The sequence below is a fragment of the Gymnoscopelus microlampas genome (genome assembly GCF_963454915.1).
Source record: "Gymnoscopelus microlampas genome assembly, chromosome: 17".
NCBI classification, from domain to species: domain Eukaryota; kingdom Metazoa; phylum Chordata; class Actinopteri; order Myctophiformes; family Myctophidae; genus Gymnoscopelus; species Gymnoscopelus microlampas.
In genome coordinates this window covers 29,836,315-29,853,152 of record NC_139954.1, presented here as the reverse complement: position 1 = coordinate 29,853,152, position 16,838 = coordinate 29,836,315, and the positions used below count along the sequence as shown (strand labels likewise).

The 16,838-nt window shown below is 44.3% G+C and overlaps 1 protein-coding gene across 1 annotated transcript in view; it reads left to right on the top strand.

Annotated features, from left to right (window-relative positions):
• Positions 1-16,838, top strand: part of igsf3 (immunoglobulin superfamily, member 3) — an 86,448-nt gene that overhangs the window by 15,702 nt on the left and 53,908 nt on the right. Inside the window, exon 2 of the mRNA XM_084083600.1 lies at positions 8,584-8,964. Within this exon, the coding sequence (XP_083939726.1) occupies positions 8,584-8,964 (381 nt within the window). The remainder of the gene's footprint in view (positions 1-8,583; positions 8,965-16,838) is intronic.

The following is a 16,838-nucleotide window of genomic DNA, read 5'->3' as shown; positions in this document are numbered from 1 at the left end:
GTTCCCATGTAGACCCCGAAATCCACATGATTCGCTCTTTTTAGAAATAATATTTCTAAAAGATTTCATATTTCTAAAAGATCGAATCATGTGGAGATATTATCTCCCTATTGCTAAATGAGATTGGATTTAATAAGGGTCTTGGAGCCGGTGGGAGGGTCAGAGATTATCAGTGACTGCTGCGCTGATAAGTCATTTTTTACATTCTGATAACAGATGATGATTATCATCCAAGGAAAGCATAAGGGATACGTAATTAGAAGGAAGAGCAAGAATAATCTGATTAGTACCATTTGATGCTGCTCACCAATCAATGGTACTACTGTACTACAGAGTAGTGGAGGGGAAAGAGGTCTTTTAGGGCATATAATCCATGGTCATGTTCAAGACATGAAAAATCTATTTTTCTGTCAAAAGTCCCTAAAAGTCCCATCTTAATTACTTCCTGTCAAACAAACACAATTTGTGATTACATCAGCGGGCTCCTATGAATAATCACGAATCATGAATAATTTCATTCACCTGTGTGATTCCCATAGCTCAATGTTCCTCCACTCCACATGCAGCTAATTCTACTACAGAGCTACAACTCTGTTCTGAATTACAAACATTCCTGTTTTAAACTTAAATACCGAACACTAAAATATGCATCTGAAAATATTTGTGAGAAATAGGCGATGCCCATACATGCACGGCACTTCCTCAGGTCATCAGTGACATGCGCGCCGAGACGGTTTTCGAGATACGTGAACTACAGACACTCAAACACACAGATGGATAGATTTTGAGCATTTATAGTAGGACCAATTAATCCTCTTTTGCTGTTTATAAATGACCCAAACACAATGGCAGTTGTACACTGTAAAATTGTGGGTGTTAATTTAACTCTGTGTAAAGATCAAACTTGTGATTTTACTTACGATACTTGATTTTGTTCGAGTCACAAACACTGCCTCAAGCAGGCTTTCTGTACATTTCCAATGGTAAAGCACAGACAATACTATTATCAACTGAACAGGAGGGTTCTGCCCACTACTTTCAGAAAATGAATAGACAGTACTATGGCCACCTCCTCTGTAAATGTCAACATTTACCTTCCTTGAAAATTCCTCCTCTTTCTCCCTACAGTTTCCCCCCATCTTCAGAAATGCTCGCTCGCTGGTTCTCGCTGTCTGGTAATGATGTTAAAGGGGCCAAATGTTTTCTGTGGGCCTTGAGGGAGTAGAGATAGATTGATTTTAGAGAATGGTTAACCTAGGGTGAGAAATCGAGAGAGGAAAAGATCCACACACACCCTCTGTTTAACTCTCTGTAACAGAGACCCATACACCTGTTTTTGCATTTTCTTGCGATTAATTTGAAACCTTTATTTAAGCCTCAAAAGTCTCTGAGGCCTCCCTATTGAACCACATGAAACAGAATGTCTTGGTGGGCAAAAATACGCGAACATTCCTACGAAAATGAGCAGATCTACAAGCTCACAATGCGCTGCGATGCATTCATGCCGCGCTGCGAGCTTTTAATCTTGAATGAAAAGTTTAACACAAATCTTCTCTACTGGGGGTCCCTGGCACAAAACATTTTCCAGATGGCGGTCCGTGACCAAATACATATACATTTGGGGGTCCTTGACATGAAAAGGTTTGAGAACCACTGGTGTAAACAATTGCACACTGAGGTGTAGTGGTTTGAGGTTGTCGTCTTGAATTGAACAAGATGTTGATCTTGAGGATGTGTGCACCAAAAGCAGATTTTCCAAACTCAGAATAAACCTACAGGACTAAAAGCAACAGACAGTTTGCACTAGAGTGAGTTTGATAGGGACCTGTGCTCCAGTCCAGCATAGAAAAATGTATCCGAATAGGGTGGTGTATGTCTAATAAGGAATTCATGGATGAAAAGATCTGTGTTTATCACGCCTCTGCGCCTGAGGAGGAAAGTGTCATAGGGATTACCGGTAATAAATCTGAGTGCAGAATGATAAACTGAGTCTAGGGGTTTGACACTTGGAAGCAACAGCATGTCTGTAGATGATATCGGCATAGTCTAGGACTGAGAGAATGCCTCAACTATACTCTTCCTACAATTCAAAGGGAAACTGGTTCTGTTTCTATACAATCTTAGTTTTTGCCGCAGTTTTTGGATCAGATATTTAATGATGCTTAAATGTAAATGATTTATCAAGCCAAATACTTAGATATTTATATTCTCTCGATCATTACCATTAAATAGGCATTGGTGTAATGGTTCAAATCAATATCTCTCTATTTTGCTTTTATTGAGTAGTAATTTTAGATTGATAAACGCATCTTGAAGAGCAGTAAAAAAAAAGTTGTAGGTCCTCAACAGCAAGTTGTACAGTGTCAGTAAAACAATACAGAATAGAATCATAATATGTATGTTACAGTTAGAGACAATATTGTACATTTTTAAATAAGACAGGGCAGAACAGTGGAACACATTTTGGTAAACACATAATTGGCTATTTCTAGCTTTCACACATTGAAACCTTTCAGAAAGGTAATAAACTGAATCAAGCCCAAAATCTGTTCACACTTCAAAATAGTGTGAATAAGTATCCATAGAAGAAACAATCTAATTTACAACTAATGTAACAGCAGGGCTGCTACTATGCTTAGGTCTGACTGTTATTAGTATTTTGAGAGAAATACTTTGAATCGGTTATTCACCATGATTCCAGAATTTCTGCCAGACGTGAAAGTTTGGATATCTTGGCCGATAATTATCACTGTTGTCTCCTCCCTTGTGTAACGGAATCACTTGAGCAAACTCTTAGATAGTGGGAATTGTACCAGTTGAGATGGAAAGATCATGATGTGTGTTATTTGATCAGTGATAAATGGAGTGGGAAGCTTTCAAAAGAATGGATCAATTTGTCTGTTCCTGTTGATTTCCTGGGATCAATGGAAATCATTTTATAGTGCACTGCATTGGATACATCACTAGGAGAAATAGGTTGTAAAGTGAACTGAAAAGGGAGGTTTACATGATCCTACCTGTATATACAGTCACTATTAATAGATGTGTGGATCCTCTGTACACATCTTTAAATAAGTGTCCAGCTGCAGCAAAATGCGTATGGCTAGGGCAGATCTCTTTCTGGTCAGATAACACACAGTTATTACATTGGAGATGTGCAGGTAAAGAATAAGTGTTTTCATTTGTCATATTCACTGCCTTCCAGAATTTTGTCATGAAGAACCCTGGAGATGAGCTACTTTCCGTCCGTTCGTCCGTCCCTGCTCCCGTTTGCAGCCTCGCTGTCTGAACAGGCCCCCCATGGGAAGATAGGACACTGACTCAGTCCATTCTTTTATTTATTTACCATCTAGCTAGCGTGTTCATAATTAAGTTAAGAGGGTTGCTCCTTCTTACACCATGTTTCGGGCACTATGTGTACATGCACACATGGTGTAAAACAAGAAAGAGAAGCAGGGTACGACGGAGAGAGAGAGAGAGAGAGAAAGAGAGAGAGATTACAGAAATAGCTCTACTGGGGCACACTGTCCTAGTACTGGGCTGGCATGTAGGCCCTGTGTGTGTGTGTGTGTGTGTGTGTGTGTGTGTGTGTGTGTGTGTGTGTGTGTGTGTGTGTGTGTGTGTGTGTGTGTGTGTGTGTGTGTGTGTGTGTGTGTGTGTGTGTGTGTGTGTGTGTGTGTGTGTGTGTGTGTGTGTGTGTGTGAACCAGGAATGGAGGATGAATGAGGAGAGATGATATGGAAAGGCAAGTTTCTTTGTTTACTACCTTTCATACACCAAGAGAATTAAAAGTGCTTGCATGAGGCATAAAAAGTCATTAAAAGTCATTTGAAGTTGTTTAAAAGCGTAATAGAAGGAAAAAAATTGAGAAACACAAAACAAGATAGGCAAAATTAGGTCACGGTGTAATTGTGGTTTTACTTTTCCCCACACTTAAAAAGTAAACCAAATTCTTTTGCACACCTAGTTCAGCTTAGGGACAGGTGCGTTGGTAGAGCAGCCGTTAAAATAGGGGGAAAAATAGAAAAACCCACACACCGTCTTCACTTGCTCAATAGAGAAAACTTTTATTAAGGCAAAAGTTTCCGTCATGGACCTTCTTCCTCAGGCATCCTGGATGCTTGGATGTGTAGTGTTCCTTTGCATAAAGGAAATCTACATCTTATCCTGTGTATCGTAAACTTTAACAGAAGGCAGTGGAGAATATACTTTGATTTTGGCTGTGTTTTAAAATAATCAAAGTTGTTGAGAGCTTCAGATCCTCTTGAAATGTGTTCCACTTTTGTTTGGCATAATAACTAAACACCATGTTTAGTTTTAACTCTGGGAACTGACTGGTCCCGTACAGCCTGAGACTTCTCAGGAGTTTAAGAGCATAATGTTTGGTTCTTAACCACTGAGAGATGTAAAGATGAAAAGCAATGTTTTTTAAATCATTCTATGGCCCAACTGTGCAGAGAACTGAGAATTGGTGACAGACCGTTGTAATTCACATTGTGGCCATTTTGCTCTTACATCATTGGTAAAGTCATTGGGGAGATGCAAGAGCAAAATGGCTGGTGTGTGAATATGGCCGAGTGCAATGTTGGCGACTAGCGTGCGCGCACACACACACACACACACACACACACACACACACACACACACACACACACACACACACACACACACACACACACACACACACACACACACCACTCTGAGCATCGTCTTAATTACTTTCTACACACATCTAACTCTGTTATTATAAGCTACACCTCCCCAAGTGTGTAATTATCATGTATCAGAGAAAAGTGATGGGGGTGGCTCTGCATGCACACGACCACACTGCTGTTTCCAGTGTGTCTAAGACACCGGCCACAAATGATTGGATTAGTGTTTAAACCCCCCCCCCCCTTTCCACTTATCATAATCCTCTTTACAGCTTCCTTTTTATGTGTGTGTGTGTGTGTGTGTGTGTCTGTCGGTGCATGCATGTGAGTTGTGTTCAACTTCTAACATTACTCTGCATGCCCCATCATTGGAACAACAAGGTCGTTTCAGGAGCTCGTCCACCGTGTGATTCCATGTCACCCGACTCTGGACACGTGTGCTGTGACAAATCGCCGAAACTGGACAGGAAGCAGCTAATAACTCAGACATGACAAAGCCAGAGAGAAAGAGGAGTGTGACAGATAGGGGCGCCAGTGGCAGAGTTATATTTAGAGACCTAACTGTACACATTATAGACAAGGAGATGTGACTCTTGACCCCTGGAAAGGCCAGAAGCCTTGGCACCGAGGCACGGTGCCAGAGGTGTGTGTGTGTGTGTGTGTCTGTTTAGTGAAGGGATGGACGGACGGAGGGATAGGCCGATCCGTTGAAGGCCTGCAGGGTTTGGTATGTCATTGTCAGCCGTTCTCCAAACAGCCAGCAGAGCGACAGGGCACTTTGAAGTACCGTAGAGCCGCTTAAACCCTGCCTGAATGGAAGCTGAGAACCGCAAGGCACAGAGGAGAGACAGGAATATGCAGGCAGACCGAGAGAGAGGGAAGGGAGAATCTACATAGGGAATGGTGGAGAGAAGGAAAGGGGAAGATATTTGACATACATGGAGGAAGGATGAGAGCAGTCAGCAGGAAGAGAGAAGGAAGGAAATAAGGAGTTGATGGAAGACAGAGAGGGTGGGGGAGTAGAGACGAGCTCTTAACCCATTCAATCTGGCAACGCATCTCTGTCATTTTTCCATTCATTTCTTTGGATATTCAAAAATAGCAGATATACAATCTCATAGTGCGGCACCAAGTGTAAAGCAAACATTTTTAACTGCCAAATGTCTCAACAAATGTCTTAATTTTTCTGAAAAACTATTGTTACTACACCAGTGGTGCTCAAACTTTTTCTTGTCATGGACTACCCAAAATAATGTTTTTGGACGCTGATCCCCATCAAGATATGTTGTTCCAGGGACCCCCCCCACCCAGAAGCAAAGATTTGACTTAAAAATGTTGTTTAAAAAAATGATATGTATTCAAAGATTTGCACAAATGTTCAAGGTTTTTCAAAAATAGCAGATCTACAATCTCGTAGTGCGGCTGCTCGATAAGCTTGTAGATCTGCTATTTTTGAATATCCTGAAAGTATAAAAATAATGGTTATAGCTAAAATCTATGACACAGACACGTCCCCGGATTGAATGGGTTAACACAGTATGAGCAGTCTGGTAGCTTTCTGTTAGTCTTATGAGTGATACGTTTCCCGCAGCTTCTCTATGATGAGCTGTAACACGAGAAGCAGTGACACAGCAGTATCAGTTCTGAGCTCAACCCAATGGTTTGTGGGTAGACGGACCGGCACCAGGTCAGCAGCACACTGGCATCACGATGAAGAAGGGGCGGGTCTAAATGAGGATAGATGGCTACTTTCCCCTACCTGATGCTCCCCATAACTTGCTTAATTGGTATCGGGCCATCCCTCGTTGCCGTAGACTTGGAAGTTACAAAGGTCGATCTTAATTTCCCTCTCTGTCGGCAGTGTTTGTCGCTTGCTTACCCTCTGAAACAGCGACTTTTAATTGAATTTCAGAATGTCAGTGGCTTAATGTTTTGCTGTTATATGGTTGATTTGCTGATATGTGAGGATGTAGTCAAATAAGGATTTTTTTTCTTTCTGGGAGTGGATTAAACAGTGGGTTGGGGGCATTCATACGCAAATCAATTCCTCTGGTGGTCCACTGGAGAAGTCAAGCAAGAGGGAATGCTTCATTCCGATCAATTTTCACTTTCGGGGCCCGCTCTTATTGAATTTAAATCCCATTCTAGTGATGCAGCCAAAAAGAAATAAGAGATTTGTAACGGTTTTGAATGCTCAGCAGCGGAATGTGCCTCAAAATGGAAGTAAAACTGCAGTGCCAAGCACTGGAAAGATGAAAATAAAATTTAGGAAAACAGAAGCTCCATGTGCACATGTTCACACATACACACACACAGCAAAAATAAATGTGGTCCATCTTTCCCTTTTGCTTCGTTTTTCCGACCCAGTGAACACAGTCTGCAAAGGTTTGTTCATTTTTCAACTAGATAACCTTTTATAGACACAGACACGTGCATGCACTCACATTAATGACTGAATGAAAGAGGGCAGGGGGGGGTGGCTGGAGGTGTGAGACAGAGGCAGGGTGGCGTTGTTGGGAGTTAAAAAGCTGTTCTGGTGAATTATTGATGATGAACGTTGTGCCCACAGACACAGCCTTTCAGATACTCTCCCGCTGAGGCACTCTCACACACATAGCTGTGTGATCTCCACTTGCTCTATCAGACAGGAAACACTGTATTTGTCATCCTCTCTGGATTTAGGGCATGTATGCGTGCACTGTGTTAAGGATGTTGGGAACTGAGCCGGTAAATGCGGCACGTGTGCGTGCATGACGGAGTGCACGGTCGGTCACCCTCTGCGACCCGATACTGCCCACAGATGTTGTAACTGATGTCCGTGACTTTAAGGAACACCTGTGCATTATCCAACTTGACACACTGCATGTACGACTTGTTAGCCTCCTCATGATACGATGATGCACCCTGCCAGGGGCTACAAGTGTTTTATGATGTGGCCGTTGACCTCACCTAACTTCCAGATGGCTGCCTTTCAGATGTGCTTTATAGCATTGGTTCTCAAAGTGGGGTCCGGAACCCCCAGGGGTCCTTGAGGGGGTTCCAGGGGGTCCCCAGCTAAATGATGGATAGTTAGGAACCAAATGGACCCTTACAGGTCTGTAACTCTGAGAGTGTACAAATGGAACCAAATGGACCCTAACGGGTCCATTTGGTTCCATTTGTAGAGAGTTAAATTGACATAGATTTTACAATATAAATTGCGGTCCAAGTGATAGAAATGCCATTAAATGGGGGTCTGTAGCCCTAATGCATGTCAAACTGGGGGTCCTTGAAATTAAAATGATTGAGAATCACTGCTAGAGCTGTAAAAAATCTTCTGTTATGGGGGTCCCTGGCATATCTTTTGAAATGGGGGTCCGCGGGCTAATAAGTGTCAATTTGGGGGTCCTTGACATGAAAAAGTTTGAGAACCACTGCTTTATAGTGTGTGTGTGTGTGTGTGTGTGTGTGTGTGTGTGTGTGTGTGTGTGTGTGTGTGTGTGTGTGTGTGTGTGTGTGTGTGTGTGTGTGTGTGTGAAAAGTCAGATTTGTACTTTGTCAAATGACGGTGGGGCTTTCCGAAAATAGCAGATCTACAAGCTGTTCACGATGCGACGTGTTGTGAGCTTGTAGATTTGATGTTTTCGGCAAGCGATGGCATTGTATGATTTTAGAGTATAAATTAAGCCTAATGAATGTAGTTGGCTGACTGTTGTAAAAAGTTAGTGGGGCTGTTGAAGGTGGTATAAAAAGATTATTATGGCAGTTATTCAAAAGGTGCAAGTGTGTTTTGCAATGTGTTTAAGAGGCACTGCGGTGCAGCCTGCCATGACGGACAGGAGACATGAGGTCTGCAAACTCAAACTGCTGATGCTAAATAAAAATAAAAAACTAATCTTCTCTCCCTCTCGCTCTTGTTCCCTCTCTCATTCTCATTCTCCAACCTCTCTAGTTGGCGCTGCCATGTCTCAAAGGGTGGTGACAGTGCAGAGCGGGCCTCTAGTGCGGACGGAGGGCTCCCACGTCACCATCTGGTGCAACGTGAGCGGCTACAAGGAGGGCGTGCAGCAAGACTTCGAGTGGTCCATGTACCTGCCGTCGGTGCCAGACAGGGAAATCCGCATCGTGAGCACGGCTCAGCCAAACTATGCCTACGCCGTGTACGCCCAGAGGGTGAACAGCAAAGAGATCTCTGTGGAGAGACTGAGCGAGGACTCGTCTCAGCTGCACATCACCAAGGTGCAGGCCAGAGACCAGGGCCTGTTTGAGTGTTACACACCCAACACTGACGGCCAGTACCTGGGCTCCTACAGCGCACGCACCAACCTCACCGGTGAGTCCCCCACGCAAGCATATCTCACGCACGCACACATGCACACACATACTGCGTGGTGGATTATTCAACCAGCAGGCTGCTCCCCATGATATCGGATAGCTTTGAAGGATAATCGCAAGATTACCGCTGTAGTTCTTTTAATGAAGCATATGACTTATCTCTTGGAATGGCTTCATCTATCATATCTTTATCTTTCTCATCATCAATGGCTATTTTGAACAAAGCAAGTGCAGAAGAAGTGCTGATTACGCTGTGAATGTATAGTTGGTACAGCAGGTCAGTGCGTAGGCAATTCCACTCACGGGCGAGCGTATCTAGATGGATGCTTGACGGGTTCAATGGGAGGGAAGGGCGTGTGGGTGGGAGAGGCAGAGGAAGTGTTGGCCTCCAACGTCACACTGAGTCCCACCTGTTCTGGCCAGGGGAAATCGTGCCTCACCCCACACGAATGCCTCACTCCTTCCCACACACACACACCCCCACCCCCATCCCGAGCTGTTTCAATAACACACCCTGTGTGTCCCCACAGTGTGTGAGAATTCAAACACTCCTCTGTCAACGGCATCTGTTCCCCGCTGCCGCTCCTTCCAGCTTCCCCCTCTCTGTCGCTCCTTCTCTCTCTCTCTCACACACACACACACACACACACACACACACACACACACACACACACACACACACACACACACACACACACACACACACACACACATTGTGTCACACACATTTCCCCAAACATTCCATGAGGTCCAAGAACACAGCTGACGCGTTTGTGGGGGTTTTGCTCTCAAGTTTGGCATCCTAACCTGCTCCCATCCCCCTCTGTGTTAATCCCCTTTAATCAGAGAGAGGGGGGGTTATTGGGGTCTCTGATTGTGTGGCCTTAAACCTCGAGTCACATCAATGTGTTAATGTCCACTTTTCCTGTGTGTCCGAGTCACTCACAGTTGTATAGTATCACTACGAGGTGAGAAATGTCAATAATGCTAATTCTTTCTGTAGTAACAGCGTGAGCTCAGGGTGCATTGATCAATGTGCTAAGTCCGTTTTCTTGGTGGTGGGGGGTTAGTGCTTAGCAGATCAGTGTGTTCGGTAATATAGCATCAAATCTGTGTTATCCTTGGGACGCGTACAATTATATCGGTGACTTGAGCTTTGAGTATGAGTAGCATGATCTGAATGTGGGTCAGGGCTCAGACATAGGCCAATGTGAAACGGTACCACTGATAGAACATGATATTTATAGACGTGTGTGGGCGTGTGTGTGTAGGAGGGAGATAAAATGTGAAAATGTGTGCGGTGGTGTTGAGGGACACCGTTATCTGAGCCTCTCTTTCTGTGTCTAGCCTCCTAACCCAGTTCCAGAGGTCAGAGGTAAACTACATGGTCTTTCTCTTACCCTTTCGTGATCACACCCCCCAAGGCAGCTGCAATGCGCCCGGACCCGAACCGAGGAGCTCTATACCTTTGTCCTGTAGCCCCTCCCACCTTCACAACCGAAACCTCTTTCAATGTCCCCCCGCCTGGCCATGTGTCTCTAACAAACTCCCGTCTCTCTGTTGTTCTATCCCTTATTATGCTATATTAAGAATTCTCTTTCATCACGTCGCCTTTTAGAGGGAAAGGAAGTGTGCGTGCATCATGTGCATGTCTTTGAGAGTGCACACGTCTCAAGGGTGATGTCAGAAGGACAGGATTAAACGGTGGCAGTGGACTAGAGAGGAAGGAAGAATAACGTCGGGCAGAACCCTTGTATCCATGTTTAAACGTTTTATGGTTTTCGGTAAATGAATTCCCCACTTGGTCGTACGAGAGTGTCGCGCAAAAGTAGCGGAAATAGACGATCTGTAACGAAACAATAAAAACAAAGTGTGTACAAATGTAACTTACCCGTACAGCTTCAAACAATTGTGCCCACAGTATGTATGCCAGGTTGAAAGTGGTTAAGTCTGTCTGTGGGTTTTATTAATATTGAACTAATGAAAAGTATTCACAAGAGCTTGTGACAAGATAATAACTACATTGGATCCATTGGAACACAGGTTCTTTTGTTTCATTTCCTGAAAAGTAACCGTTTACTACATACAAGGTTTTCGTCTCCACAGTGACGATAAGATATAGACAGGAGGAGACAAGACAAGGACAGGAGCTAAATGATAAGGGTATAAAAGACCAACGTAATCTGTATTCTGACAAAGAATGACGTAGGGCCTTCAGGGAACTGTTTTCCAACTGTCACCTTGGTATGAAGAGTGGGTGGATGGACTGGTGGGGTTCGAGGTGGAACTCCCCCTGGCTGCTGCCCAGGGGGGAGGAACGGGTTTCGGCAGCACACCTGGACACTATCCTGTCTGATACTGTGACAAGTGTTCTTGTGCGCTGCATTGTCTGCAGTGAATCAGCCGCCTCATTTGCGTTTGTGGCTCGGAAAGATGATCCTCCTGCCATTTGTTGTGCATTGGATATACCTTTTCAGAAATGGTTGGCAGTCAACTGTCTGCAGGCGCGTGAGAGTGTGCACACACAGCTTGTGCTCTTTGTGTGTGTGTGGTACACTGATACTGAAGCCAGACCAATCAAATTAAACCAGTACTAGTCTCAGCCAAACTCCCCCCTAAGTGCCAATACTGCCTTAGGCTCTGTAGTAATGGTACACATCTGAAAAGAATAATTGGCCATGATTGCTTGACTACTGGCTAATGTGTCATAAATCATCAAGTGGCTTATTTTTCGGCGTGCTGAAGGGAAATCACCGTTTCATAAAACAGTTATTTTAGAGGAAGATTATTGTGCGCCTTTGTTTTTCTTTCTTTTCCCCAGAGAAAGGTCCATCGTACGCATCTTGCAAATCAAGTATAAAAGAAAACCATTTCTACTCCTCGCCTTTGTAATAATTTCTCCCTCACACCACCTAAATGTCTTTTCAGTGGGAGTAGCGCTATTGTGTCGCGGACGGTCAGAGGCTAGCATGACATGACCGCTGTGTCAGAGGTCACTTCTACTCAGACCCAGGAATAGGCTCTATGCACAGCAGCCATATTAGAAAGACATTGGGCCACTTCCTTACTTCCTTCACAGGGCTTACCAATTATACTAATGAAGGCTCTGTTCAATTTAGTGTAGCACAGTGGTTCTCAAACCTTTTTTTTTCCCAAGGACCCCCATAACTCTGAGAGTGTACAATTTGAACCCAATGGACCCTTACAGTTCCATTTGGTTCCATTTGTACACTCTCACCGTGTGTAAGACCCCATCTGGGTCTCAAAGTAGGGTCCATTTGGAACCCCATTAAGGAACCATGAGGGTCCCTGGAGGCCTGGACCGCACTTTGAGACCCAGTAGAGTGTTTCCAGTTAATTAATATCCAACTTGCACAATATCAGCGCCCTGGATTCTGTTTGAACAGAATGGAACAGAGCCTTCATTGGTATCATGGGTAACACCTATGTGAAGGAAGTAAGGAAGAGGCCCAATTTCTTTCCAATATGGCTGCTGTGCATAGACCATATTATGGGTCCTAGAAAGGAAGAAGAGTCCCTCGTGACGAACTAAGACCTTGCCTCCTACTATGTATCTGTGAGAGTGTGTGTGTCATCATGTTTTTCTTATCATGTTTTTCTCCCTCCGACGCATCAGATCAGATTGCAGATATTGAAAAGGACAACAGCATGACATGGTCATCACTGTGGGCTGTCCTTATCCTACGCAACAGGTTGTGTTTAGGGAACCCAGCCACGAGGCTCAAGCTTGGCTCACAACAGGCACCTCGCCGTCACACTCATTTCACGCTGCTCTTCATCACCATGCAGATCCCAGGCTGTCATGGAAGAAACCACAGGAGTCCACGTTATCCCTGCTGGCCGATATTCACATCCCACTATGAACGTTCGGTAGCCAATTTCCGGTAGCTGAAGTTAGATAGTAACAGAAATAGGGAGATAGGAAGACGTGTTACACTTTCATCTATGATTTTCTGTTTTGTATAGGTTTTTCCACTGTGGCTTGATAAGAGAGAGAAAGGGGGGGGGGGGGCGGGGTGTTTGTGTATAAACCCTTGGGTTAACCCTGTTAACCCATTTAATCCGGGAACGCATCTGTCATTTTAGATTTCTTTGGCTATTCAAAAATATCAGATATACAAGCTCATAGCGCGGCATATATTCTACAAATGTCTTCTAAAATTTTGAAAAAACTTATGTTGCTATATCAGTGGTTCTCAAACTTTTTCATGTCAAGGACCCCCAAAATGATATGTATTTGGCCGCAGACCCCTATCTCAAAGTATTTTGTTCCAGGGCCCCCCCCCCTGAAGCAAAGATTTGAGTAAATCATTTTTGCTCTAAAACTACAGTATATTCAAAGATTTGCACACATTTTCATGATTTTTCTAAAATAGCAGATCTACAAGTTCATAGCGTGGCACCGAGCTCATAGCCGCGCTTTTGTATGTCTGCTATTTTTGAACAGCGCACAGTATAAAATATGGATAAAGTGGTTACACGGATGTGTTCCCCGGTTTGAATCGGTTAACCAGTGAGTGGTTTTGAAGAGGCTCACTCAGAACGGCAGAGATGTAGAAATAGGAAAAGAGCAGAATGGAGAGAGTGTGAGAGAGAGAGAGAGAGGGGGGGGGGGGGGGGGGAGAAGCTGCAGGGTGAGATTGAAGGGGGTGGTTAAATGGAGTGTGTGACCAATAAATGATTAGCTCTTCTTCACGACTCCAGTCTGATTGGTTACACCTCCCCCCGGGCATTACCCGCATTACAACTAGCTCTATAGGGGCGTGTTTTTAAATAGTCTGCATCTGACGAGGCTCCTGAGGTTAATGCAGTTACTAACCAGCCATATGAGTTCTTAATGCAATTAACCGACACAAATGGAAGAGAGGGGAGAAGAGAAGAGACGGAGCAGAAGAGAGAGAGGGGTAGAAAGTTGGGTCTTTTCACTTGAGTGATGTTTGCCATTTATTCATTTGCTGAACAAACAGGGTTACGATATTGCATTTCTCTATGCAGACTTTTCATTTTATTTTACTTTATTTTCATGGCCGTTAATATTTGTACCCGAACCAAGGCCTGCATTTCATTTCTCGCATCTCTTTTCCTTCACCTGATGGAACTGTGGCCCTGCCCTAGAGCTGGACCCCGGCTGATGTAGTTAACACAGCGACTACGCAATGTCAAAATGCAATCATCTTGGACGTGTGCGAGTGTCTGTTTGTGTGCACCGCTATTCATATTTCATACATCACTGTTGGGTAGAAACCTTGTATGTCCAAAACCTTTACTTTTCATAAAATGGAAAAAAAGAACCAATGTAGTTATTTAGCCTCAAGCTCTCTCTTTTTAATCATTTTCATTGGTTAAAAATGTATAAAAAAACAGACAGATGTAAACACTTTCTCCACTTTGGGCATGTCATTATAGGTGAAGATTTTCCAAAACAAATTTCTTTTTCAAAAATAGCGAAGAAAATTACAGATCTAGAATCTCACAACGCAGTGCATCGTGACATGTTGTGAGCTTGTAGGTTGGTAGTTTTTGCTATTTTTGAGTGAGACTGCTTTTTTCTTCTTCTTGCCTAATGCCTATACCGTGCTCTTGTTTGTGAGCGCAGAGTGATAAGAAGACAGACCTTGACGTGCCCCCAGTCCAGACATGGTTTTGACGCGCAGCTGCAAAACACAGTACAAAAGAGTCTGAATCATGCTTCTGCTGAGTTCAGCGCTGTGCCTGTCTGATTTGTGGCTTTACTCCTGCCTTCCTCTGTTCATGCGGGGAGCCAGCGCACCGCCAAGCCACAAGCTCCTACCTCTACTTCACTTAATGGGATAGGTTGAAGCCGGAGATGGCGTTCTATCTTTTACCCCGGGTGACAGTGAGGCGCCGCCTCATCCCAGCTCTCTCTTCTGTACTAACTCTCCCTCTATCTGATTTTGCCGTTTTCTGCATCCATCCATCTGAGGTTGGTGATTCGATTCAACAAGCCCCCCTCCCCTCCCCAATCCTGTTCCTTCCTGAGTGTCGGTCATGCAGGTCTATGGTTTTGTCAATACAGCCTTGGCCCTTGATCCATCACAGGGAGGAAAGTAAGGTGATTGAAGCATACAGCGGGGAGACGGGGGTTGGGTGGGGTCAGATCGAATGGAGACAGGGGAGGAGGAATGGGCAGATGATGAAGAAAGTGGTTAAAAAGAGGGAGATGCAGAGAGAGGGATGAGTGGATTGATGGACGGAAAGGTTGAGACTAATCGAGGAGGTAGGTCGTATCTCCTGTCTGGCAGTATTGATTTGGCAACCCAACTGGCCCTACAGTATGTTTGACTGTAACCCCTTTATCTACAACTGTTGTCTTCCTCACGTCTGCTTTGTGGTTTCTTAGCTCCCGTAACACACTCTCTCTCTCTCTCTCTCTTTCTTGGCCTCAACATCACCTCCCAAATTCATTTACGATTGCATTCTCCTTGTCCCTCTTTCGTGTGTGTGTGTGTGTGTGTGTGTGTGTGTGTGTGTGTGTGTGTGTGTGTGTGTGTGTGTGTGTGTGTGTGTGTGTGTGTGTGTGTGTGTGTGTGTGTGCGTGTGCGTGTGCGCGCGCGCGCTAGCTCTGAGCCGAGGCCCGGGCAGGACTCCAAATGGAGAGTGATTTTATCACTGTGTCTGGCTGGCGTGCCATTTCCCTGCACGTCTCATCTCCTTTAACGGACAGGGCCTCCTGCTCAATGACATTACTGCCACTCTGACCCTACATAAACAACACGCACATGCGCTCGCACATCATGACATATCCTCACACGCTGACCAGTCTGTCAGTACAGATGTGGCACCAGTAATTGAGTCTGAGAGAGACACCAGTTGTAGCGTTCCCATCAGAACACATGCTCTCGAACCCCACAGTATGGAGGACATGGAACGCGGCGCGGCGGAACACTCAGAGAGACAATAGAAAACTGCTGAATAGAAGATGTACCACTGTGAATAGACCGCAGCATCGGCGAGGAGAACAGGATGAGGCCACGAAGGGCGGAGCAGAACAAAGCGAGACAAGAGGCGCTTGGGGGGAGGGGGGGTGCTCTTTTATCCTGTTAGCTGTCAGTCATTCGTAATATTCTTGTTGTCAGGCAAAAACCTTGTATGTCCAAAACTGTAAAATGGAAAAAAGAACCTGAATTCCAATGGATCCAGTGTACTTTAGTCACAAGCTCTTGTTAATACTTTTAAGTGGTTCATATTTATAAAACCCAGACACTCATAACCACTTTCAACATAGCATCCCTATTTTGGGCATGTCACTATGGCAAATGTTTAAAAAATCATGATAATAGACTATCTACTGTACAAGCAAAGCTCACAACACGTCGAATCATGATGTGCTGTGAGCTTGTAGATCAGCTTATATTTTGCTAGTTTTACACAACGCTGTCATATGACGAAGTATACAATGGGCCCTATTGTATACTTTGTTCTATGACAGCGTTGAATAGAGCAATAATTGATTAAAAAACATGAAATTGGGAGATACAAGGTTTCAGGGACAATATGCTGGAAACATCCGCCAGGTATAGAGCAAATGAGAGACTGGTCATCTAAGTCTATGGCTATGTCATCAATAACAGGAAGTCCACAGCCTAATTTGTACTTCATCATATGACTATGTCACTCACTGAAAATAAGTGACTCTGCGAGCGGCGTAGCCATGTGATGAAGTACAGTATAAAAAGCCTGAAGTGGACTGCGGTGAAAGGGACCTGAGGGGCCTCCCTCTTGTCCTAAATATCACTGCTGATAAGTAGGCTACAGTTTTAGAGAAAACTTGCTGGGTCACAGCAAGAATGCGTCATTAAACCTGCATTGACTCTCTCATAGCACACCGTG